The 24,849-nt window shown below is 37.4% G+C and overlaps 1 protein-coding gene across 8 annotated transcripts in view; it reads right to left on the bottom strand.

Moving 5' to 3' along the window:
- UTRN (utrophin) overlaps positions 1–24,849 on the bottom strand; it is a 275,914-nt gene that overhangs the window by 25,387 nt on the left and 225,678 nt on the right. For 7 of the 8 annotated variants that reach the window (XM_075146239.1, XM_075146238.1, XM_075146237.1 and 4 more), the window contains 7 exons: positions 24,453–24,538; positions 18,400–18,557; positions 15,860–16,026; positions 12,799–12,910; positions 4,536–4,672; positions 2,824–2,862; positions 2,514–2,579 (listed from right to left, as the gene is read on the bottom strand). In XM_075146239.1, the coding sequence (XP_075002340.1) occupies positions 2,514–2,579; positions 2,824–2,862; positions 4,536–4,672; positions 12,799–12,910; positions 15,860–16,026; positions 18,400–18,557; positions 24,453–24,538 (765 nt within the window). The remainder of the gene's footprint in view (positions 1–2,513; positions 2,580–2,823; positions 2,863–4,535; positions 4,673–12,798; positions 12,911–15,859; positions 16,027–18,399; positions 18,558–24,452; positions 24,539–24,849) is intronic. The other variant, XM_075146236.1, reaches the window with a different exon arrangement.

Consider the following 24,849-nt stretch of genomic DNA (forward strand, 5'->3'; position numbering starts at 1 on the left):
CAGACATCTTCCTTCAAACTTCTTTTTAAAAGCAGTGTGCAAAGCCCTAAAGAAATGGGAATGCTGGTGTCTTCTTTTAGCATGGAGCAAGCTTGCCCATCTGTACATTTGCTAATATTCCTCAGGGTTGAAGGAGGATAACCAAAAGCACACACAGGATGAAGTTGTCTTGATCGCCTCGTCCTGCCACGGCTGGGGTGGGACGTTGTGCTCAACACCTCCCGTGAAGGACAAGCTCCTAAGTGACTACAGACATTCAGACCATCTCTGCTCCAGGGCATCTCAAACAGATCTAGTTCATGTGAGTAACAAGAGTGTGTTAGATGCTTACAAGTCACCTTTGTTATGCTGCTTAGCTCAGCATCTTTAAGTCTTTGATGAAACATAATTTTCTAAATTAATTTCTTCGTAGACCTTTTGTCACGTAGGGAAGTAGTACAAAACCCGTATTTTTCAGAGAGGAGAGCCTGCCCTGAATCTCTTAGAGAGCGAGTAATAGATATCCCGTCTCACAAATGCAGATTCTACCATGATCATCATGTTTTCAATCTCCATCATTTAGTGAGGATTTGCTTGGAATAGCATGTGGAGCCAGGAGCCAGCCCTGATCACAGAGAACACGGAGACAGAGAAGGGACTCTTAGAGTTGCAAAGAGCCTTCAAGGCAAGATACAAAATGAAAGCTGAGAAAAGGAATTAGAAGCAACTCAGAAGTGACACAGCACAACAGAACGGGGACACGGCACTTGATTGCAGGTAGCGGACTTTGTTAACAGAAAACTGAGAGTTGAGTATTTTTCAATGGGTAACAATAATGGTTTTAAGCCCCAATATACTGTTTCTGCTGGGCACAGTCTTATTAAGGAAGCCTTGGTAATATTTCCTGAAAGAAGCTTAGCTGAAAAGATCAAGACAACAAAAAATATTTACTAGTTTATATGTGAAATATACATAATAACAGATACAACTAGAAAGCACACAATAAAAATTATGAGAAAGATGGAGATGGAATTAGGTCTTCATTTTTTAGATTTCATTATTAGAGGGAAAAAACATCTTGAATAGCTTTAGATAGTAAATTTATATAGTTATCAGTATTTTTTACGTTTGTGGTTTTGTTAACCAACTTCTGCACAAAGCAGGTACAGATTTAGCTTTGTATCCTGAAAGAGATACATGGTCCACCTTCGTCCACCTTCAGTGAGTCTAATCCAGAGCAGAACTGGTAAGAGCTAAGGGGGAAGAAAGGGAAAACAGGTGTTGCAGCTGGGATCTCCCTTGATCCTTAACGAGTTTGTGCTTCATCTGGGCACAGAAAGCCACAGCATTCTGGCACCACAGGCTGAAAAAAGGACATAGGAAGACAGAAAATTCTCACATCTTTCTAGAGAAGTCTAATTTCTTTGCTCTTGCCTAGTTTGTAGTCCTGTCCACGGGTTTTAATCAATTACAGCATGGCCTAAGTTATAGATTCAAAGAAATGTTGGGTGATTTAAATGAATTACATGTTCCAAATAATTGAAAAGCACTACAACTTTGCCTTTGACAATGTACTATGCTGCTTATGAAGGAAAAAAATATTCATTGTTGGGGGAAAAAAAAAGAAAAAAAAGAAAAACGCAGAGGCTGACAGTAGGTAGGCCCTTCAGGGTTAGTTTCTGCCCCATTTTTCCCATGCTGCAAAGATCATCTGTTGGGTATCCTAGGTATTTAACAAACTGTTTTGAAGCTTTCTTATGGTGCCCATAAGTAAGAATTCAGTCATCTTAAACATAAGCTCTGAATTTTTATTCAAAAAGCTGAAAAAGTTAACATTGTTTATTAGTTGTGGAGATCAGATACAACAATAAAACCACCGAAAGTAAAACCAGTTCAGTTCCCACGGTAATATGGATCAGTTTCTTTGTTGCCTAAAAATTGGGTGGTGTTACTTGTTTTTGAGAGAGGGTACCTCTGGTTAGTGCTTAACCATCACCAGCTCTGAATGTACAGAAGAGAGTTCAACAAAACACAGAAGCACTGAGATGGATTTGGCAAAATAGACATTTTATCATGAAAGGACTAGGGTGATCCCATAAAAGCCAGAACATAAAACATTTGTAATTATTATATGCTCTGCTAAAAGTCAATGGTAATGGATAGTGTCAACCTATCATGGAAGAAAATGAAAACCTTAGTCTAAAATCCTGCAGGGAAAAAAATATATATCCAACGAGTTCAGTTTATTTCCAAAGGTTAAAAATGAAGAAACAAAAGGAAAACAGCACATTTTAGAAATAACGCACAGTAATTCTGCAACAGTTTCCATTCTGTATGACAGACGCCAGATGTAATGCATCTACTTTACATTTAAAATGACTGTATTCAGCAGCTGATGATTTAAAAACATTTGACTTACTTCTGAGTACAGAGAATTATATCTTTTTAATAAATAATGTCCAGCCAGTAGGATAATGTCTGCAGGAATCAATCACAAAATGCAGTGTACTGGTGAGAAACTGTGCATCTCTTACCTAGTAGCATACTGCTCTATCCTGGAGTGTGTGTCATCATGAAACAGCTGTGGAGACTGGGAAGGACTAGTTTAAAAAAAAAACATAAAAACAATGAGTGGTGTCTAAAGCAATTCATTATATAGACAACATTATTTTTAAAGTAAGTTAGACTGATGACAAATAAATAAATTCACAATATTGCTGAGGGGGTTATTGCTTTGGGTCAGCCATGCCCTGTAGCTCATGCACATCAGATTAGCAGCAACTGAGCTAAAAGAAAACAACCAGTATACTAAGTTTCCCAGACAAAGGGGTTCTGCATACTCACTCATACTGCTCTGGCCACATACTGATGAGAGTGATAGGACTGCAAGGAAGACCAAAAAAAAAAAAAAAAAAAAAAAAGAGAGGGAGAAAAAAAGAAAGAAACAAACTATGAAACAAAAACTTTAGTGCCATTTAAGCAAGAGAAAGCTGGAGAAACACAAAATATTTTAACCAGCAACCCACCCAGATTATCTGAATCAGCAACAATTGATGTAGACAAGAGACAGCAACAGATACTGCTGTGTATCATGGAGAGACAGGAGACTGACTTACATACTTCATTTTGTTAAACAAAAATCAATTTTTAAAAAAAAACCAAATCAGTGTTATTGATTGAGCTGCAGTTCGTAAACCATAATCAGTTCATTTAAATTCTGCTCAAGTACTGGAGCTTTCCTTTTAAACTAACTAGAAAACATATTTTAAAAAAAATTTGGGGGTAAAAAACCACCACTGACAACAAAAAAACCCACCATAAGTCAAAGTTATCAATGCTTATTTTCCTACTGCATGAAAATAATCAGAGGTAAATACATATTGTATTACATTCTGACACTTGATTAACTACTTTGTTTTGGGGTTTTTTTTAATTATTTAAAGGAACATGTTACTGAGTTTTGTCACCTGCAGGGGAGAGAACCAATACCAACAGTTTCCTCAGCCTGATGCTGGCAATTTATCTGTATATTTTCCACATGACTGGACCAAGGGAGTTTTATCCTGACCTGTGATTACAGTTTTGACATTCCAATTTCTGGCACCATTGTCAAACTTCCATCACATCAAAGCAGCTTTGCTTTCTTGTGTTGGTGACGTTTTTTTTTTGTTTTTAAATACAGACCAGCTTAAGACTGCCCCGGTGAGTAACATTTTAACATTTGAATGTGCGTTGCTTCCTTAGAAGCCAGGCCATTAATAATGCCAGCTTTCAGATTACTTCCTCCTGTTTCTTAATCCGCTAATAAGTGCGTTTTGCTTGTTTATTGTAAATAAAATGCACAGTCCTCCAGTCATGAAAACAGAGCATGGACAACGGCACTGGGCTGTTGCATGCAGGCAGAGCATGTATGTTGAAGCTTCACGTTTGCCGTCGCTAGCTAAGCAGCGCTGTGTTCAGACGACACAGTAGTACCGCAGACTCCGGGATGTCAAGGAGAGTCAATCCATGGAACTACTTCTACACCCTGTCAACACATCTTAATTTTGCTCTTTTAAGAGTGTCCTTTGCTGACAACTACCAAGTAAGTAAATAAAGTGCAGTATTTCTGCCAGCACCGTAAGTAATACTGTGGAGACCCTGAGAGTGCTCTCTTTTATGAGGCCACTTATATTTCTGAAGCCTGTAGGAACCCAATCAGCTCAGAGATTTCTAACTCCAGGGACTTTGAGATAACCAAATAAGCAGTGCAGTTCCAAAAGCCCAGTCTCCCCAAAGCTACAAAAGTGTTCTCTGTAAAACAGCCATTCAGCCTCCTCCAACATTACCTGCTAAAGTCCCTGGCTTTAGGATAAAATGCTTACAAAAATCAAAGTATAAAATACATTACTTTTTCAAAAACATGCAAGATCCGCAAATAATGCGAAACAATTCATAGAAAATAATACAGCACAAGGGTCTACAACTGATGTTGATTATTTCTCGGGTTTCACTTTTTTGTTTTTAATGGAATAGGCCAGCGACCCCAGGAGCAATTACTCTATAATCACGCTTACGTCTCCAGGTTGTCACCCTCCAATACTGTTTGCACAGGTAGGTAGCCAAGTCGGGGATGCTTTGCAAAATACTTTTTTGACCGGAACTTATTCTTCAGCACCTTCGTGAAGTCCCGTACATCTTCCCCAGATGTTGTCTTAAAAAGTTAAAAGAAATGAAATTGAACGTTGCTAAATAGCATTGAGATAATAGTGCTGCTGCTGTCCTGAAAAAGGATACAAGAACTTCAAAATGTTAATGATGTTAAAATTGCCTTTTTAGTGCCCTGAAATATGGTACAATAATAATGGTAATGCAAATGGTAACTACAAATTCTCGTCTATTGGAAAAAACAGCGAGGCTTCAAATCCGCAGCAATAAATGCATTGGATTTACCAATTACTTTATAAATTAGAGAAAAACTGAAACAGATTCAAGTCTTAAGATAAACATTTATAGCCAGTCATACAAACCAAAAATTTAATTTTTCAGAAAAAAACCCCACACAAGATATAAGGGGATACTCTCTTAGCCATTGAAAGCAATCTTGACAGTACACTCATATACATGAAGCTTGTGACTCACCCCACAGACAGAAAAACCTTGTAATGGCTCTGCTGAAAAAATAAAGCTAACAGTAATTGCTTTGTTTTTTTTTTTAAAAAAAAAAGCTAACACAGCTCTCTCTGTTCACAAAGTGCCACAAAATACTCACTGCCTCCCATTCTATACCTAAACTGCAAGACTTTATCACGAGATGGGAGCAGTACGTGCTAAACCATTCTCTGGCCAAGTTTTTCATGAGAGTTTTCTCAAGTTACCAGCTCTCTTCCTACAGGTTTCTGCCACTATCTGTATCATTCCAGAATCAAAAGACCCCCACACAAAAGAAGTGACAGCCATTGTACAGGCACTGTTCAAAGGCACAGTCAGAGGCAGGCTTGATGAGAACAATCAGTGCCCAAAGTAACAAACTCTCAGACTGATTCAGTCGCCTCCTTCCTACTGCAGGGTAAGACTAGCACAAAAATTAGCCACAAGATTTTGCAAGTCTAAATTTACAAGTTACAATCAGCAACTCCCACGCCCCACCCCGCAGCTTTTTTACTGGTCCCCACTGGTGCAGCCCGTTCCAAAGCTGACACGTGCTTAGCCCCATCTCTCACCCCCACACGAAATGAATGGTGTTCTTTAGAACAGAACTAAAATTGATGCAACCTCTTTTAAAAATCAATTGAACTGCTTTGGTAATAATATTCAGTTAAGTTCTGCTACAAAAGTAGGGATACAAGCAAAACAAGCAGGCATAAAATGCAAGGTGAAAATGGCAATAAAGATATCTGCAGGAAGAAACAATAGTATGCCTGTAAAGCGTATGTGCTTACAGGCTGTACTGAGTACTGAAACAGAACGGTCCCCATCACATGTCGCGGTTACTATTAAGCATTTCCTCTTGCAACTGCAGTAAAGAAAAAGTGGCCATTGACCTCCTGCATTAGCTGACGATTTGCAACGGCTTCTACAGATTTCCAGCCCAAACCCTGTAACAAACTACAGATTGTATTTCTGTACCCTCTCCTTTGGGAGAAGCCTCTTAACATAAAAGGATGCCAAAGCCGATGGGCATCCATAGGGAAAACAGAGTGAAAGACTTTTCAGTTTTGTAAATTTTTTCCATGATGTACTACAAAAAGGCCTAGAAGCAGGTCAGGCAAACTATTGTCTGATTTTATTCTCTATTGTCAAAACATAAAAATACTTCCCTATTCACCCATGTATTTTAATGTATGTGTAATATATACAGTTACAAACTCTGTAATGCAGATCAGACGAGCAATAAAAATTATAGATTATCAAACTGACGTTCATAAGAGTTTCTCACATCGGGCTTTAACAAGTAACAACAAACTGAGCAAATCTGACATTAAGAGGTGTTTGAACCCCTGAATTTTAATACAGGTAAATTCAGGGAGAGCTCAGAAAATCATTCTCGGAAAGCATCTGCTCCAATCACTGCATCATCCAAACAAGGAACACGAGGCAGCCCAAAGGGCTGCTTGTTCTCACGCAACAGTAACTCCAGCAGATGGAACTCTGTCCCAAGGCCAAGGAATGAAAGTTTTAGTACCTACACATTGCAGAAATAAATGTCTACTGAGCTGCCAAACCTTTCCTCTGTTGTGTTCTTTATTTGGTATGACAGCCTGACCCAGTTCCTTGGAAAGATTAACATGGCTGTGTACTGACTGAGGACAATAAATACTAACCAGCGAAATTTGAGCAGATTTGGAAAAATTGTTTTAATTTACACGCAACTAAAATGCAACTCCTAGAAGTACTTCTTCTATGATTTTTGCATATAACCACACTACACAATCCAATCCAAAATCATGCCAAAAGAGATGTGCTATTTTACTTTCAAAAAAGAATAACCAGGCACTGTTGTGTAGAATCTATCTACTAAATTAAAACCAACAGGTAGCTTGTACACTTCCTTACATCATGACATCTTGACTATTTGCACACAAGTCAATAGTACAAGTACCACCGTAGTTACAGAACTACTTCAAAAGCAAAGAAAAAAATCCTTTCCTTTTTGCCTGAAAACTTCAGCCAAAAGACCACGCTTTCAAACTTGACTTAAAATCTCAGTTCTTAGAACAAGACAAAGTTCAGAAAGGAATGACTAAGATCCATGGCTGGCACACATAAATAACTAAAACACATCTGTTGCGGAAGGTCTCAAAGAGAAAATCTGTATCAAATGACAAACTGGCATAGCACTCTTCAATATACCAGCCAGAAACAAACGGAGTCATAAGTCACAAACTAAACCAAGATAAAATTCCTTATAAACCAACACGAATTTACATGGAAAGCAGTGGAGAAAACAGAATAAGCTGAGACATGGTTTTCATATATAGGGTAAAAAACCAGTTGGTGTATTTTTTTAACATATTAGAAATAGAACAAGTCTTTGTTGGGAAAAAGTACTACCTGAGAATGTAATAAAGCAGTTGGAGAGGTCTAAATTAAATAATATGTAATATAAAAATCATAATAAATAAACATAAATATATAAAAACATATAATATGTGAATAAATAATATACAATACTTCTAATATATACATATATTTATTTATATTTATTTCTCACTATTCTTCAAAGAAAAAATAATAAAGTGATAATGAAAGCGCAAACGATTTCCCATTCCTTTCACTGCACCTACCTATGTAAAAGGACTAGTCTGCACCTAAATCATCATTCTCTTAATTACATTTCTTATATTATGTCTAACACAAAACTAAAGAGCTGTTCTAATATACACGTAGAAACTGATTCCCAGAAGAGGTGTGAACCTCACTAATGAACACTGTCATTAACCCCAGCCAGACATTATGAGGACGCTGGTGAAATATACACAGACATTCAAGACACACTAAAATCAAGCAAGTTCCAAGAAAATACATTTTGTATAATAAGACACACTCAGTGATGCAAAATTTACAGTATAAAAGAACATCTATGTTGTTTAAAAGGACGTCAGTTTATTCTTTAATAGAAGCCTTAGTAGAGATACCTGAATTTGATACCGTTTGGTACTCTTCAAATGCTTTAGTAGATCTTAAGGTTTGTGGTTTTAAAAAGAACTTTTTTACATCTCCATGTTTTTATTTCTTGACATTTTATTTATCTGTAACATTTGGCAGAATCTGTACCATGAGCCTGACTGTTCTTGATAGAAAACAAAATTCTTAGACCTACTTATGGTAACAGCTACAATATGTGCAGACGTGATGATAGCTGCGTCTTAAAGCAGCTGTCAGCTAGGTAACACTGGGAGGCTGGGAAATTCCCCAGTGTAGGATGTGCGGTAAAGAGACAGATACTTCATTCCTCTAATTATTTTAATAAAAATTGACACTTAAGAATGCAATTCACCAATAACTTTAACACTTGTTTAAGTGCATATATTCATTCCCATTCAACAAAGCACCCACACTTTTAAAAAGCACCTTGCATCCCTTGATAGAGGCATGAAATAAGATACCACAAAATTTAGGTTATTAAATGTATAATTGTATTTATGGCTGTCACTGCCATGTGATGTTTGTACTGTGTAACATTGTGAAGATTACCCTTCTGTGACCACTTTCAAACAGGGGCATTTCATAGCAGTTTCTCAGCAAGAGGAGAGACTGATTATAAATTGAGCGCGTATTTTTGTTTACTCCAATGAAATCAAGACGTAATTTCAAGAGTAACTAACTTACCTCAGAATTTAACAAATTAAGTTGCAAAAGGGTAGCAGATCACATAAGCCAGCTGTCTGAACAACTGTGAGAGTGAGACCTAGAGGAAAGCACATTGCCCAGCTGCTAGGTATCAAAGACTACCCTGACCAGACAGCTATTCTTCTCAAGGCAAAGAGTAATCTCTCAACTCCGCAGCTGGAAGCGATGTTCTGCATGCGAAAGAGACAGATTCAACCATTCTTGCTGCTTTCTTTCATTTTCCCCACAGAACAATCCCATTTTGATAACAGTGAAGCGTCACGCCTGGTGCATTGATAAGCATGTCAAGATGAAATCACTGACTGACTTAGGTCAGTTTGTTGCTTATAAAACACTGAGGTTGCTTAATGTTCAGGAATGTATCTTCCCGGGATGTCAGTAGCAATTAAATTTTCAGATGAGTTATCTAGAGAAGTCTTAACAGGCACTACTGCAGATAAGCTTTATTGTGCCTGGAAAAAAAATCTCGGTCTAGGGTGAATTATCATTCAACCAATAATTTCTGATGTCTTGCCTATCATGTTCTGAGCTCTTTCAGAGAAATAAAATTCTGGTCATCTGGAAGATGAAGAGGCTAACCTTTGCTGCCATCATTTTGTATAGAAAGGCTACAAAAAAAACAGTTCCCAAAATAAGGAGCTGTGCCAGGTGAGTATAGTGGCACAGAACTACAAAAATCGATTACACTTTCATTGAGGTCAGGAAGTAAGACTACTTGCAATAAGAAAATTTGCAGAACTGCTGATTTGATATTTGTACCTTGCCTCAGAAAAGCTGCTTTTAAGGTTTCACTGTGGGATATAGGGGTTGCGAAGTGGAAACAGTTTGGAGAAAGAAAACTGATGCAGTAACTATTTCCATCTGAAACTCAAAGGACCCATTGGTACAGAAAGCCACATTAATATAACACAGGTACCGTTACTGAGAGAATTTCCACTCCAAAAAAGCTAAGAATAAATCATATAGGTAATTATGTAAGAATATTCCTGAATTAGATGCTAGGAAAATCTTACAAAATTTTTACACATCTCTGTGTAAAATTCTACATTAAAAAACCTATTTCTCCACCTTTTCAGAGAAAGACTATTTAAAGGTGAAAAAACAACTATAATAACTTTTCATTTCTACTACTTAGAGACAGTAATGTTTTCAGTTCCCTAGCCCACCCATCACTAAATCCTGAATGAAAGAAAAAAAGACATAACCGAAGCCATTATCATGAATTTTTGCATTTCCAGCATCAAGAAAACTAAACTGCAAGCTAGGATGAACGCTAAATGGCATTACAGATTAGGATGCTATAACTACACATAACTATCTGGTGTGAATAGCCATATTCTGAAATTACGAAGCAATTCTTACCTGATGCAAATATCACAAAACTCATTAAAATGGAGAATTGTCCTCTTGCAAATTTAATTTTAAAAAAAGATTCCTTAAGCCATTCTCCAAATTATTTTAAATTTAAGTAGAAGTAAGTGAGCTTCTGAGAAATCCCTTCATACCCTAAACTGAACTGCTTACCTGAAGAAAATTAAAAGGTCTTCCCTCCATCTGCAACTAAGCTCCAGTTCTAAATGCCAGCTTTATTAATCAGGGAAGCATTTTTTTCCTAATTATTGCTAGTATTCTTGATATTAACGTATTAATATACATTAACAGTAAGAAAGGGAAGCTAGATTTTATCAATGTAGTTTGATGAGTATGTGTATTTGTACTCTGCTTTGCAACACTGGCCACAAAAGTAACATTTTAACATCAACAGCCTTTGAATTAGGTTGAAAAAATAGACAGCCTGCATAGGAAGAGTATCTGTATCTGTATCATAATATAATGGATTCTAAGGAATAATGCATTGGCCTTTGGTACTTTCTTTTTTTTTTTTTTTATTTCATAGACCCAGCTTTATGCTATTTTTTGGGCATTATTCCATTTAAACATATAAGCTATTCTACTAACTTATGGCAAAGAATTTTGCTATTGTTGACTATTATACTGCATTAAATAAGCAACAAATTAGCACACCAAACACAGTGCATTATTACAAATAGTAATAATAAATAATACTGGATTCTTTTTGTGAAATCAATTCTTTATTCCTGACCTAATTCAGATGTGATTAGTTAAAATGGATTGCATGTAGGTACTGACTATGGAAGTCAAACAGGCATATAATAAGTCTGTTCATACAATGGGTCATTTCTTCTTACAGAAATGGAGCTAGCAGAGTGTACTTACAGGAAGACCCAAGAAAAATTGCAACCCCCATATTCAGCTTCCAGATTAATGGGGGACCTCTAATTTTATGTGTCACCAAATTATATGCCAGCTCTTTTATTCTGCTCTACTTTAAACTGATCCAATTTCCTTCCTTTACCTCCTATACACTTGCCTTCTTTCACTCCCTTTAATCAAGAATGTCATCTTATTCCCCTTATCCCATACTGGATTCACCCCATTTCTCCCCTATTTCATGGAAAGAAGAGATTTTTGCCTTGGGTTACCTTATTTTGCACTTAATATTGCTTTAAAACTATATTCTTTTTGCACCAGAAACACATCCATCGTTACATAAAATTGCGTATTTTGTATATGCAACATTTTCCCCCCTCTAAGTATCTGTTGTAATTTCAAAACATAGCCCTTAAACAGCCAATAAGTGTCTCAAGAACGTGAGAAGGGAAAAGAGGAGGCAGAAGGAAAAAACCAGTGACAGAATATAACAAACATTAGAACTGGCTGAAAAACAACAAAGCTGCAATCTACTGTAAAAAAATTCTTCAGAATGTAGCCCGGCATGCCAATTTATCAATCAAATCCTAACATTAGGTTATAGAATTAATGAAAATAAATTAACATAACTCATGGTTTCTTCTAATCGTAATGAAGTGAAAATACTACTTAATAGAATTATGTTACGGAAGACGCATTGGATGAAAAAGAGTGGGAAAACACTGATAATAAGCCCAACAACTACAGCCAAGGACAGTCAAATAACACAATGATTTTTTTCCTAGCAGAAGAACCCACAGAATCTTGTAACACTATTGGAAATCAGCTCTATTTCTTCAGCTCGTTACATTCTGGTCTGAATACGTTTTTCTGAGCATACAGACCTTTCACCACTGTTATTTAAATTACATACCGATTATCCCATTAATTTATTTGTGACTGAGTTAAAATTCTTAAAGATGTAAACAACTATCAAAATAAAAAAAAGTGGAAGTGGTATTTTATGAAGGAAGTTACCCACTCCTCCATTTAAGAAAGTCTCCTAGAAACTTTCTTAGAAAATTCCTTTGAAATTTCATTAGGAAAATATTGTGTTGTAAAATTAATTTTTATTAGCTAATACAGGCAAACCTCTCACACCATTTTTTGTTAGAAACTATCAATTCTGGGTTTGGTGTTTTTTTTCAGCTACACACCAATTTTTAAATATCCCAGTAAAACAGTAATTACTCAGGGGAGTAAAACACAATGTATTTCCAACCATGTTTTCATGATGCAAGAAAAATGTTGGACCTGGAAGCAAAGATCACACACCTTTAAAAATATTAAAGTGCATTACTAGAATATTAAATATTCTTTATTATGGTATAGCAATAGTAAAGTGAGTCCCTTTACTCTGACATTTTCTCACCCTTATAGTGTGTGTGCATGTGTGTACATGGGCACGTATGCAAGTACTGCAATTATATTTAATTTTCCAGCTTTGTTTTTACAAAACAATAGTGAAGTTCTTCTCTTCTCAGAGGTGGATACTTTACTCATTTCTACAGAATCCAAACACTGCCCACATAAAATCAGCAGCAATAGCGAAGTCCCTGATGACTTTCAAACAGAAAGGTGGGAAGACAGGCCCTACTGAAGATATGAAAAGAAATCCTGGCAAAATATCTAGGTGACAAAAGACCATGAAAAAAATTTTGACCTCAAATAGTGCAAAAACAATGCCTTAGGAATGGTCAGTAAATTGGTACTCACAGGTATACAATACTCCACCATTGGGTAATGCAATTTATGCCCCTTTGCTGTACGGCCAGAAAAGAAACAGCTCTGACAGACATCATAGTTGAAGTGTTTTAAACTCCGGTACCTATGGGGACATTAAGAAAAGTGATTAGAGCTTCCTAGGTTTACTTCTAATATTTACTTGTTATTAAGCCTCACAAGGCAAATTATTCTCTGAAATGGTGTCATCTGCTTTTCAGCAGCAGCAACACAAGGACATAGTGAGTTTGCTGGGATTAGCTTAGAAAGCACCTCGAAGTGCACGGGTATGCACGACCGGGACATGGCACGGCCAACACTCGCCACAGCTGCAGCCCAGGGGCACCGGTGCCACTGCAGCAGCTGCACGGGACACAGGAAACCCGCAGCCCTCTTAGCCCACTTCACGCAACCCTCCTACACTACACAGGTCACCTCACTGAGTATTTAAAAGAAATTCCTGCCTCCTATAGCCATATAGAGAGCCAATGTCAATCATCTATTGCCCAAGTTGCTTTGAAGCAGAAAATCTTACAGGCTTCAGCTTCACATTCAATACTCAGATGGTATCCCAGTGTCCTGGTTTTGGCTGGGATGGAGTTGATTTTCTTCCTATTAACTGGTATAGTGCTGTGTTTTGGATGTAGTGCGAGAATAAGGTTGATGACACGCTGATGTTTTGGTTGTTGCTAGGTATTGTTTACGCTAGTCAAGGACTTTTCATCTTCCCATGCCCTGCCAGGTGTGCAGGAGGCTGGGAGGGAGTGTGGCCAGGGCGGCTGGCCCAGCTGGCCAATGGGCTATTCCATACCATATGACGTCGGGCTCAGCATATAAGGCTGGGTGAAGAAGGAAGGGGGGGGCGTTCGGAGTGATGGCGTTTGTCTTCCCAAGTAACCGTTACGCGTGATGGAGCCCTGCTTTCCTGGCGATGGCTGAACACCTGCCCGCCGATGGGAAGTGGTGAATGAATTCCTTGGTTTGCTTTGCTTGCGTGCGCGGCTTTTGCTTTCCCTATTAAACTGTTTTTATCTCAACCCACGAGTTTTTCTCACTTTTACCCTTCCGATTCTCTCCCCGTCCTGCTGGGGGTGGGGGGAGTGAGTGAGCAGCTGCGTGGTATTTGGCTGCTGCCAGGTTAAACCACAACACCCAGAAAAAACATTTATAAACCAGACTGGTTTACTTTTATATGTTTTTATATTTACCAGTTAGCATAAATGTTTTTACATCCTTTTGATGCTCAGAAATTCTAAACACGTTTCAGAAAATAAAACTCTTGAGAATTCATGAATTATAAAAATAATATAAAATTAAGTTCAAAAATTACATTGATTTATTTACTTTTATTTTTAAGAGCATGTATATGTATAAACAAGGTAACAACCTTATACAGTATCCCTTGTATTAAATGTAGCCACCAGGAACACAATTTTTTTTTTTAAAAAAACTAAAGCTGACTAAAGCAACAATTCAATTCCAGATTCTGCCCACTGTTTTTTATAGTATGGTTGTTCTGACTGAATGAGGTTATATCATTTGTATGAAACTAAAATGAGCTAACTGAGCCAAATGGCATAGCCACTGAATAGTTAAAGTTTAAATTAAATTGCTTCCTGAGAGCAGTTTTCAGTACCAATCCACATTTTTCCCCTGCTGAGTTTTATGTTTTGTTTTGCAAGACAATATGTGTCTATAAATATAAAGGTTCGCTTTTAAGGATGCTGATGCAACTGTTTATAATCTTTACTCAGAGCCTGTGTATTAAACGGCCACATCTACCTTCTGCTAAGATGTTAGATGCTTTTCGTGTTCATTGTAGAAATCATTTAGAATAAGCCACTCTTTTCCTCCCTTTCTCTTAGTTTCTCTCTCTATGCCCTCCTTCTCCACACAAAAATATTTCAGTACAGACAAGATTCATCAGCCCCAACTTAGGCATCAAAAAGATATCTGAGCTGGAGCTTTGTCACCCTACGCTCCCCTCAAGCATTAAGTTTGATCAGATTAATTACTTTTGGCAGTACTCACATATGTATATTTATAGTAAAAGAAGAGGGTTGCTAGCTCAATCTTATAAGATTGACTAAAGCCAGCATGCCTAAAGCTAGGTGAGATGAATCTGACCTCAGGATTCATATTATTATCCTTTAAAACAACAGAAAGAAGGAGAAACAGAAAGCAGGGGGAACAAAAATTACTCATCTGCCTAGATACCTAAAGAAAAGTCTTAGAATCACTTACAAGAAAGACTGCCCTATATCGTTCCTAAATAATACACTCAACTTCACAACCACAGCAGAGGAAAAAGCCAGTTACGTTTAGCTCTAGTCCCTACTTTTTTTTTTTAAATAATTTTATATGCTGGAGCAATCAATTCACAACTGCATGTTAGTTGTAACAGTACTCACTAAGGGTACCAACTACCTCATGCCCCATGATGATAATTCATAGTAAAATCATATAGTGTAGGAGGATGACATGGAGAACATCGCTGGCGTCATCTTTTCTTTTAGAATTCACAGCTTCCTTCGAACAGACGAAAGTTAGATTACATTCCTGGCTTTAGACAGGAACTGTGCAACTCTCCTCACAGTAACACATCAACGTTGGTGCAAAGCAAGGAAAGAGACTGCTGTTGAAGGCTGTTTAATATTGCCTGGCATGAGTTAGTTTCCCAAGCCTTGGGCTGGAGAGCAGCCAGCCAGCCCACTTGTCTTCTTACTGATCAGCTCCTTTTGGTCTTGTGCTTACAGAACACATGGGGTGCATTTATACTTCATTTGCTACCTCTTGGATCCACCGATGCCAAATCCCTGTGACAGCCTGCCCTGCCCACCTGTCAGTCACAGGACCACTGGATGTCTAACAGCGGTACTGCGGGAGCCAGAAATGCACTGGCTCAGGCCACACTGTGGCCTCACCATGGGTAGGCAGATCCCATCTTAAAGCAGGAAAATGGTGGAAAAACAAACAGAAAGAACTGTACTTGTTGGAAGACTTAAAAGCGTGGATATTTTCAGAGAAACCGAGCACGCAACTCCCCTTCTCTTACCTAAAACCAACAATTGGACATTCTTTACAGATGTTGCACTTGGCCTGATGTTTTGCTGTTTCTGCAGCTGCCACGCGGTGTAGAACTGGTAGCCATACCATAGACTGTGGCTCTAAGCGCATCCAATCTATAAATTGCTTTACAGTTATTTCTGGCTTGTTGTTGTTCTGTGGAGAGAAAAAAAACCCACATCCAAATGAAAAAAACAAACAAAAACTACACAGACAGAAGCAGATTTTCCTTAGAATTCAATTTAAAAAAAATAACCTGCGTCAATCCTTCCCATGCCAGGTTAATGTACAACCAGTTACAGGATACAAGAAACAACCTCGATTAAAATGCAAATAAAGGAAACAAGTTAGTCAGTAAGAACACAGAGGACGAAACAGCTGTGATAGAGGAGACAGATGGTAACAAAGACAGAGGACATAGTAAAGGAGTAATGGAGTCCACAGTAAAGCCATCTTTGAACTGAACGGACTTGAGAAAGAAGTAAGGGAGCATGAAAGGGAAGCGTTCTGCAGTTCAGACACACTAAAGACATGGTTGTCTTTTGAACTAAGATCGATGCAAGACCGCTCAAAATCAGTAGTGCTTGCGTGTGTCTACTAATTGCCATGAGACTCATGCAATTTTTTTTACTGTATTCTGAACCCATGGTATTCTTTCAAGTCAGCACATTAAACAAACACACAAATAAATAAACAGGTAAATAAATAAATAATGAGAGAGAAAGAAATCTGCCACTTATAGGCAATCACTGCAAGAATACAGCAGAGCTAAAGTATTAGTATGATTGTTTTAAGAAGCAAACATGCTTCCACATTGTCTTTAAGTTGTAACCACCAGAGAAGCCTAGCTGTAAAGGTACTATATTCATCAACTTTGTCAGCAGTAAGAACAGAGGTCATCTTTCTGAGCTCACTGGAAGTGACAGAAGACAACTTAAAACGAAAGTTATTCTTAAATGGTAACACATGACAAGAAGCAACACCAGGCTTCTTAACCTATTCACAGTCCAAGTCGATTTTTGCCAGTAAGGGGGAGCAGCATGAAAAAAAGAATAACATGCTTTCCCTACCAGCAAAATACTTTTTTCACTAGGCTGAGATAACTGTCAGGCAGCTGCACACTTCCTCCATGCTCTCTTAATGACCAGGGACTGAACTTGAGCTATTCATGTGAGACAGGAGATGCAACCTCATCATCAGTATAATCATATCACATGAAGTACTTAAACACCACCTTGCTAGTACCCCTCACCCATAATTGAACAGCATGGGAGATGGGGCAGATCCTTGAGGGACATAAAGATCATTCCTCTGTGACAGAAAAAATCTGCTACTAACAAATGAATAATTTATTTCAGCATGACTTGAACCACTCGGGGCCAGTGACAGATACGTCAAGCACCATCCCTTATTGTCTGAAGCAGCAATGTTAAAACCTCAGGGGAAATTTTACATGGTTAATTGGTCAAACCAACTTCCATAAGTATCTACCAAATTATTCACGATCTGGACACTCTTCCAATTCCAATCATCTCAGAGTCCAGAAATGAATCTAATAGTTCTGAAAAAAGCTAACACAACTGAATTTTTCAAAGCACTGGATGAAAATATAGAAATGTCTGTGAAAGAATGGTAAAAGAAAAATGCTCTAAAAGTTCACTATAACATTTAATGTTTGATCCAATAAAATCAGAAATATTAAAGTCAGTAGTTTTATATATGCCACAGTGAATTTTTAATCCATATATAATTTCTGACAATGCGCAAAGCAGCCACTTTCACAGAAATGATACACTCAAGCAGTATAGTTATCACTAGCAAACAGTCGGAGCCTTAGACATCCTTGACAAAGTCTGAGTTAAGTTGTGTTCCATTACAACATCCTTTTTTTAATTCTCATCTTCTTTAAGCAGACAGACGCTCCTTGCAGCCTCATTAACCCCCTGCATGTACTGTGGAGCTGAACAGCAGGCTGTAAGACAGCTTTATTCCACGTTCTGATCTGTTGCATAAAGGCTCACGATATATAAATGACTATGCTTGACGTTTCGTGCAACTGCAAGCTCTTTTGTCAGCAAAATAATGCTAAATAATTTCCTGATGCACAAGGTCAAAAGCTACTATCAACATCATTCTCTTGTTCTGTTGAGATCATGACTTGTTCCAGCAGAGAAAAGCACGTTGTTCTCACAGTATCAGGTTGCTTTGAACGACGCAAAGCAAGATAATTGGCTGCTACAAGATTTTTTTAACAGCTTTTAGAGCAGCCAATATTGCCAAACCCACGAAGATTTATATATTCTTTTTGCTAAAAAGTAATTTGTTTGATCCTCTCCTAAACCATAAACCATTTTTTACAGCTGCATTTTCACAATAACTTCCCACATTTAATTGCAGGAGCATATTCATTTCTGTTCAAAAACTCAATGGATGTTTTTAAATTCCCCTCTTCTTCTTACACCGTGTAAAAGTGAATCTTACGACCTCAGAGAGAAGGTTTTTTTCACATGAAGGTCTTTGTTATCTTACCTGTTGGAAGCAGCTGCGCACGCTGGGTTCAATGTTGCTGCCACCGAAGGCTGCCACCTCCCCAAGCTGCCGCGGGATCTGGATAGCGTCGTGAAGCAGCAGGCCCAGCTGCCTCTGGTCGCACATTTCTGTGGGGCCTGCCACTTCCTTGAAGAGATCTGCAACACCGACAAGAGGCACCGGCTCATTTCCATGCACAACCCCTTTTATTCAGTCATGCGGCAGCTCAAGCTTTATAACTTTTGTAATCCAGATGTGGTTACAGATGGCCACTGTCCCATTTACAATAGTTTACCCTCATCTAATCTTGATTACTTTGACTACGTTTTCTTGATCTGTAACCATACAAATGAGACAAATAAGGTCAAATGAATGAAACTATACAGCTTCTTATGGCATCTCTTGACAAAACTGTACATTGCAGCTCCTGTTTTACCTAGGAGCAGCTGTGTGACAAAACAAAAGAGACATCACAAAATCAGAACAGTTTTTTGTTCTAATCCATCACTACCACATTGTCCCCCGAATATTTACTAAGTTTTCTATGTTATTACTAGGGAAGAAGGAAATAATATTTCAGAAATCCATATCTTGTGCTAAAATCTATGCCATTCTTTGGTTGGTTGGGGACAGAACACATTTGCTCTGAACCGAGACTAGAAATTACCACAAGTCACAGCTGGCCATGTGAAATAGCTTAAAGCAAGAGCAGCAGCCAGCAAGACAACTCGTGCTTAACATTAATCACATTTGCTTCCTGGATAACCATGTCTGCTTCCACATATTTTCCCTTTACTGATTCCCTTTTCCTAAGGTAGGTGTCAAGCCCTGCAGTATAAGCGGACGTTCTGGGATGACTGTAACGACAGAAAAAATTGAGGCTGAAAGGATCAAGAAAATTGTTCCAGATACAGACACGTACTGGGAAGAAAGATATTGCTTGTACCTACTTAAAAGTCACAGTAAAGCATTGAATTAATAGGCCTGTCTGCAGTACAGATAATGTTTCTTAAGCGCTTTCTTTACACATTTCTTTGATTGGACATTTTTAATTGTTAAAACTTTCAACCAAAATTTTTAACATGTTTCTGCCAACAATCCTTGATTTATGAACTCTGTAGCTGTGTATATTAATATTTAGTCACAAGATTAATCTCTTCTGAAAATATCTTAAACGCTGAGTTTATCTTAGGAGCATTTTTAAATTCTGTGATTGGTATAAATTACAAAAGAAATGGAAGTGAATTCTTTGTGTTCATTCCAGTTGGCTTTTACATTCTCCTTTTGCACTCACAGTGGCCAGCTTGGATTAAAACTCCAAGTAATCTTAGAAGAGAAAAAAAATCCATTTATACTATTCCTCTACTTTTCATGTTTTCTACCAGAACAACCATTAATAGACTAGAAATAAATGAAATTTGAAAATTCAGTCTGACTGCACTTCTGATTGAGGAACAGACAAGCTTTGTTCAGAAACACTCAAGAGAAACTCTTTTATTACACCCTGTAAATTGTTTTGCCCTTCATTTGGAGCAACTGTCAAGCTTTGTCAGCGTGCTTCAGAAAGTCTGGTCATACTTTTTTCTTGGCAAATACTTACATACATATTATATGAGTTTATACATAAAATACATTGATATAAGGACTAAACTGTAAAAGGGACTCTACCAAAAGGACAAGAAGAATGATTGGGGAAGCGAAAGAAAAGATTATTCAGATCTGAGCTATAGGAAAAAACCAGAAACAACAACAACAACAAAAAAATCTGTTAATCTTAAATTCAATTCAGCCTCACACTAGTATTTCAAGGATGACAGCCAGCGGGACTCAAAGTGCAACTTAGGTGGACAATCTGAAAAAATTTACTTACTGGCTGGTATAGAAAGGGATACTTGAAAATGTTGAAAAGTTTACTCAATTCCTACCAAAATGGTAATAAGATAGATAGTAGGATGACGTCCACGACACACATTTTATGTCTTTTGCTGAAGTTGCCAAGACATCAAATCACAAACCTGTCAAACCTGAACCATCCAAGCAGCTCCAAGGAATCTAGTGACAAAGACTCCATAGTTACACTGAAATATAATTAAAAATATGCAAAATGGAAAATGTGCCATCATTTGTTCATGTGCATTGTTACAAACAGGATGCACATGCTTTTTTCTTCCCCCTTTTTTTTTTAAAAAGTATCACAATGTTAGTTCCAAATGGTTTGAAAATTAACAACATAAACGTAACATTAAAAAAAAAAACCTCATTCCAAGGATGTTGTACATCACTTGAAAACTGAACCGCTTCACAGTTGAGATTTTTCAAGTAGCCCTTCTTTTTCACCTCAAATCCTACAGTTTTTATGCATTAAATAATATGACCCAAAACCCACAAATCTACACAGTAAATAAAACTCCATGTGTGTTTTCTGCTTCTGCTGCAAGTCTAGGATTTCTCTGTTAAAAATGAGCCCAGGTAAGAGCAAAATGCATGCAAATGTGCTTCCAGTTATTACAAAGTGCTATAAGCTTTCTCAACCTCTAAAAATGAAGAAAAAGGAGGGAAGATAAAATTCCTGTTGTCCCTCAGGAAATCCATACTTTTGAAACATGGTTTGTCTCCTGATTACATGGCTAGGCATAAAACCTGCTTGGAATAATCACACATGCAAATTATAATTTTTACTGTTGCAAACACTTGCTGATATGATTGAAATTTACTTTCCAAGAACATTTGGGACACTAAAATTGAGTGGTTAAAAACGTTCCATTTTTCCACAGTATCCAGAAGTCCTGTAATAATGTATGAACAACTAGTGGTAAAAAGGAGCAGTGTTTTGTTTATTGTGTTCAGAGTATTTTGGAACTAAGCTACTATTATCTTTTGTCATGTGCATCCTTTTTTTTTTTTTTCCTTTTCCATTTTTTAAGGCTACTTCTATACCCGCGAACTGAGCAGCGCATCAGGGTCTAAGCCCAAGCACTGTAATACTGTCGTCTGTATCACTAAGCTGCTAAAAGTATCCATCATGCTTTTGATCAAACTTGACTGACTCTCGCCCCCAAAATAGCCAGGAATGATATGAGAGTTAGGTAGCGTCAGGGATCATTTCCAATAGGTAGCTCACATGTGGCCTCCCCTGTTTTGGGGAGAAAGGAGAGCATAACACAGATACAGTCAGGCTAGGTCATTGGCCTCACCAACAAAAAGAGGCCCTGGACTATTTGCCCTACAAGCCTGGATGTAACCAGCTCACAGCAACTCAATTACATTTGCAGGTCCATTTTTATACACACGAGCATCCAGGCTTGAAGTTAGGCATGTCTTTAAATGTTTTCAAGAATAGGCATTCTTTAATTGAGGCTTCAATGTTTCTTCTAAAGTAATTGGGACTTTTTTTAATTAAAGGTTCATTCTCATGTCAACCCTGAAGTATAGCAGCCTAAAAAGAAGCTTAATTAAATTTAAAAAAAAAAAAAAAAATCACAGAAATGTCTCTGGCAAAACATAGTTAAAAAACATGTCAAGTGAAAAGATCCTACCTATACTGAAAATGAATGTACAGTTAACCAAAAAAAAAAAAGGCTTCACATTAAAGAAAGAAAAAAGAACAAAAGCTTGATTTCCCCAAAAAGGTAAGAGAGAAAGATGAAGGTGAATTATACTGGTAAACTGAAATTATCAACTCCTGTCAGTTTACCACATTATTTCATAAACCCAATGTCTCAGCAGCCCAGAAATTATGTTTCTTCAAGTTAATCCCCAAAAGACTGGTCTCTGGGAAGGCTGAGGTAGAAAACACTTGAGCAGACAGTCTGGTGAAGCATTTTACAAAAGATTGAAGGGTTCATCCAAATGTTTTTAAAACAAGAAACTTGCACGTTTTACTACCAACTACTCTGCTAAGAGTTTGCCTCTCTAAGACTACAACAGTTAGGGCATGGTCCGTGCTCTACTAAGGGCTCCAACTGCAACCGTAGGATGACGGCCGTGCTCAGAGAAGCCTGGGAGTGACAACGCTTCAGAAATGCTTAGAAGAAATATAGCCAAAAGGAGAAGTAAATGTCAGGAGCTGGTCTGAGAAAGGGAAAAATCAGAAGGCAGGTAATTTGTATTAAGAACCCATGTTTGGGGGTACTGCTCTTCCTTCCAAGTGACTTATTTTCTTGAAAATACTTGGCATTTCCATTATGTTTTTCACCTGAGGATCTGAAAGCTCAACAGATACGACAAAATTTCTCTCAGCAGTAGATGATTAGCAGGGTGTGACAAAATCAAAACAAGCAAGACAGCTCGCACCAAAGATCAGTCTGTGACACAGCTGGTGCCAGAGGACCCCAAAATGCTGACTGCACAGCCACCGCAGGCCAACAACCAGTACCTGACACCATCGCTTCCTTCCTCCTTCAGCAGAATTTCTTTCAAACTGAAGAATTTTGTTTTGTGACAATTTTATGGTTTGTAAGAACAATAAATATATCAAAGCCTGGCCCACTGATGAGAACAGTAGTAACAACAACAAAAAAAAGGATGCATTATCTGACTATCAATTCTCTGCTTTGAGAAGCCAAGCAACTATTTCAATTTCAGATGTATTTCAGGTTGAAGTTATGATCACTTGGTACAAAAGTCACCCAAGACTTTTTCCGTACTAATTTTTTAGGACTTTTCACAGCAATCTTCAGGAAAAAGCCCAACCTGTTAACACAGATTATGCAAATCTGCAGCCACCATCAGGTACCATTCTTATTTTACTGCTATACACAAACAACACAAAAATTAATCCGACCTAGTCATTTCCTCATTCTGCTTTTCAATGCCTGTATTTGGTAACTGTAAGTATATTAATTCATTACTGATCGCAATTTAATGTGAGTTTATTCCCAGGTTTTGGGTTTTTTTAAACCATCTTTTGGTAGGGTTATCATTCTGTTATCCACAGCCTAACTAACTCCTACACTTTATAAAAGCTTTTTATTTCACACCGAATGGCAGATTACCTCCTGATTTGTCATTACTGAACAAAGATATGTCTGCCAAGCTCTTTTAGTTATGGACTAATTCACAGACATGTCAAATGACGTAAGGAAACTAAAATACCCAAAGTCTTAGTACAGGCTCAAGTTCAGATGCCAAAATATGCCCTAATGTATAAGATACCTGTACTTTTGCTCAATGTTAATAACCAACATTACAAGATTACCTACAAATGCTTCTACGGAAAGCAGAAATTGTTGCAGAGCTCCCATGGTACACAGCAAATACAGTCTCTATACATTTTACATGTGTTTCTGAAATGTGTCAAGGAACTACTGCAAAGAATAGCAATTTTAAGATGATGTGCATTAATATAAAAATGTCCATCACCTAGGATGCTCTTATATAGTGCTTAATCTCTTGTTCTGTATTTGTCAGGGGGTTTTGCCACAAAGTTACTCAATTCTCTTCCGCTTCCGCAATTATTTCTGTGAAATATTTTTATACTACTCAATATTTCTCAAGCTTGTGAGATTACTTAAGCCAACGTAATTTAAACTTTCATTGTACAATTCTGGCAGGAAGCATATATACTGGAAAACTATTTTCAGAGTTCAGATTATCTCTCTCATAGACCACAAAATACAACTGCTGGATTTTGATGTATTTCCTTGCTTTATCAGACATATCAATCCATTCCAATCAACATTGACATGCTTGATTTTTCCCTAAACAAAACATACACACACACACACAAAAAAAAAGAACAGAATCAGCCAAACAGAATACTTCTCCAGCTTCCACATGACTACATTTTCCTTTGCTTTTGGGGAGCGCAATACTGTGCATTATGACGATGTGTAATTGACATCAATACTTTCCAGTCAGGATATAAATCCTACTTTCTCCATTGTCACTGATGATAATGAAAACAACAGTTCTACTTTTACTTATTCACAAGAAAATTGTCTTGCTACAGTCATGAGAAATGTTTTACTACAACTTTTGCTACAATGTATGTTGTTATTGTACATGACTTAATTATATAAAGTAAGCATTTTATAAAACACATTCTTCCTTACATCTGTACTTCTCTTCCAGAAGACCCTTAGAAAGAGACATCAAGCCAATTTTCAGGGACTGCACTCGAATTTTTCCAGTTCGGCCACTGAAATTATAAAGATAAGACAATTTAATACAGTTTAATTTTATTTCATTCCAACTCAAGTCTATTCAAAAAAGCAAAGGCATTGGTGAGTTCTACTTCAAATATACTTCAAATCTCAAAACAATTTAACACTACAAATCACATTAAGAATGCTTCCCTTACAAAAGCTCAGCTCGCTCAGCTCGCCTTTAAGTGGTTTACATGTCAAAACAGTTCGTATTACTCCAAAAGGGCAGACATTTAGCTCTGTAAAGCTCTCAACATGATTTAATAATGTGATATACACAGAAAAAATACACGAGCACACAGCA

The sequence above is a fragment of the Calonectris borealis genome, chromosome 3, assembly GCF_964195595.1.
Source record: "Calonectris borealis chromosome 3, bCalBor7.hap1.2, whole genome shotgun sequence".
NCBI lineage: Eukaryota > Metazoa > Chordata > Aves > Procellariiformes > Procellariidae > Calonectris > Calonectris borealis.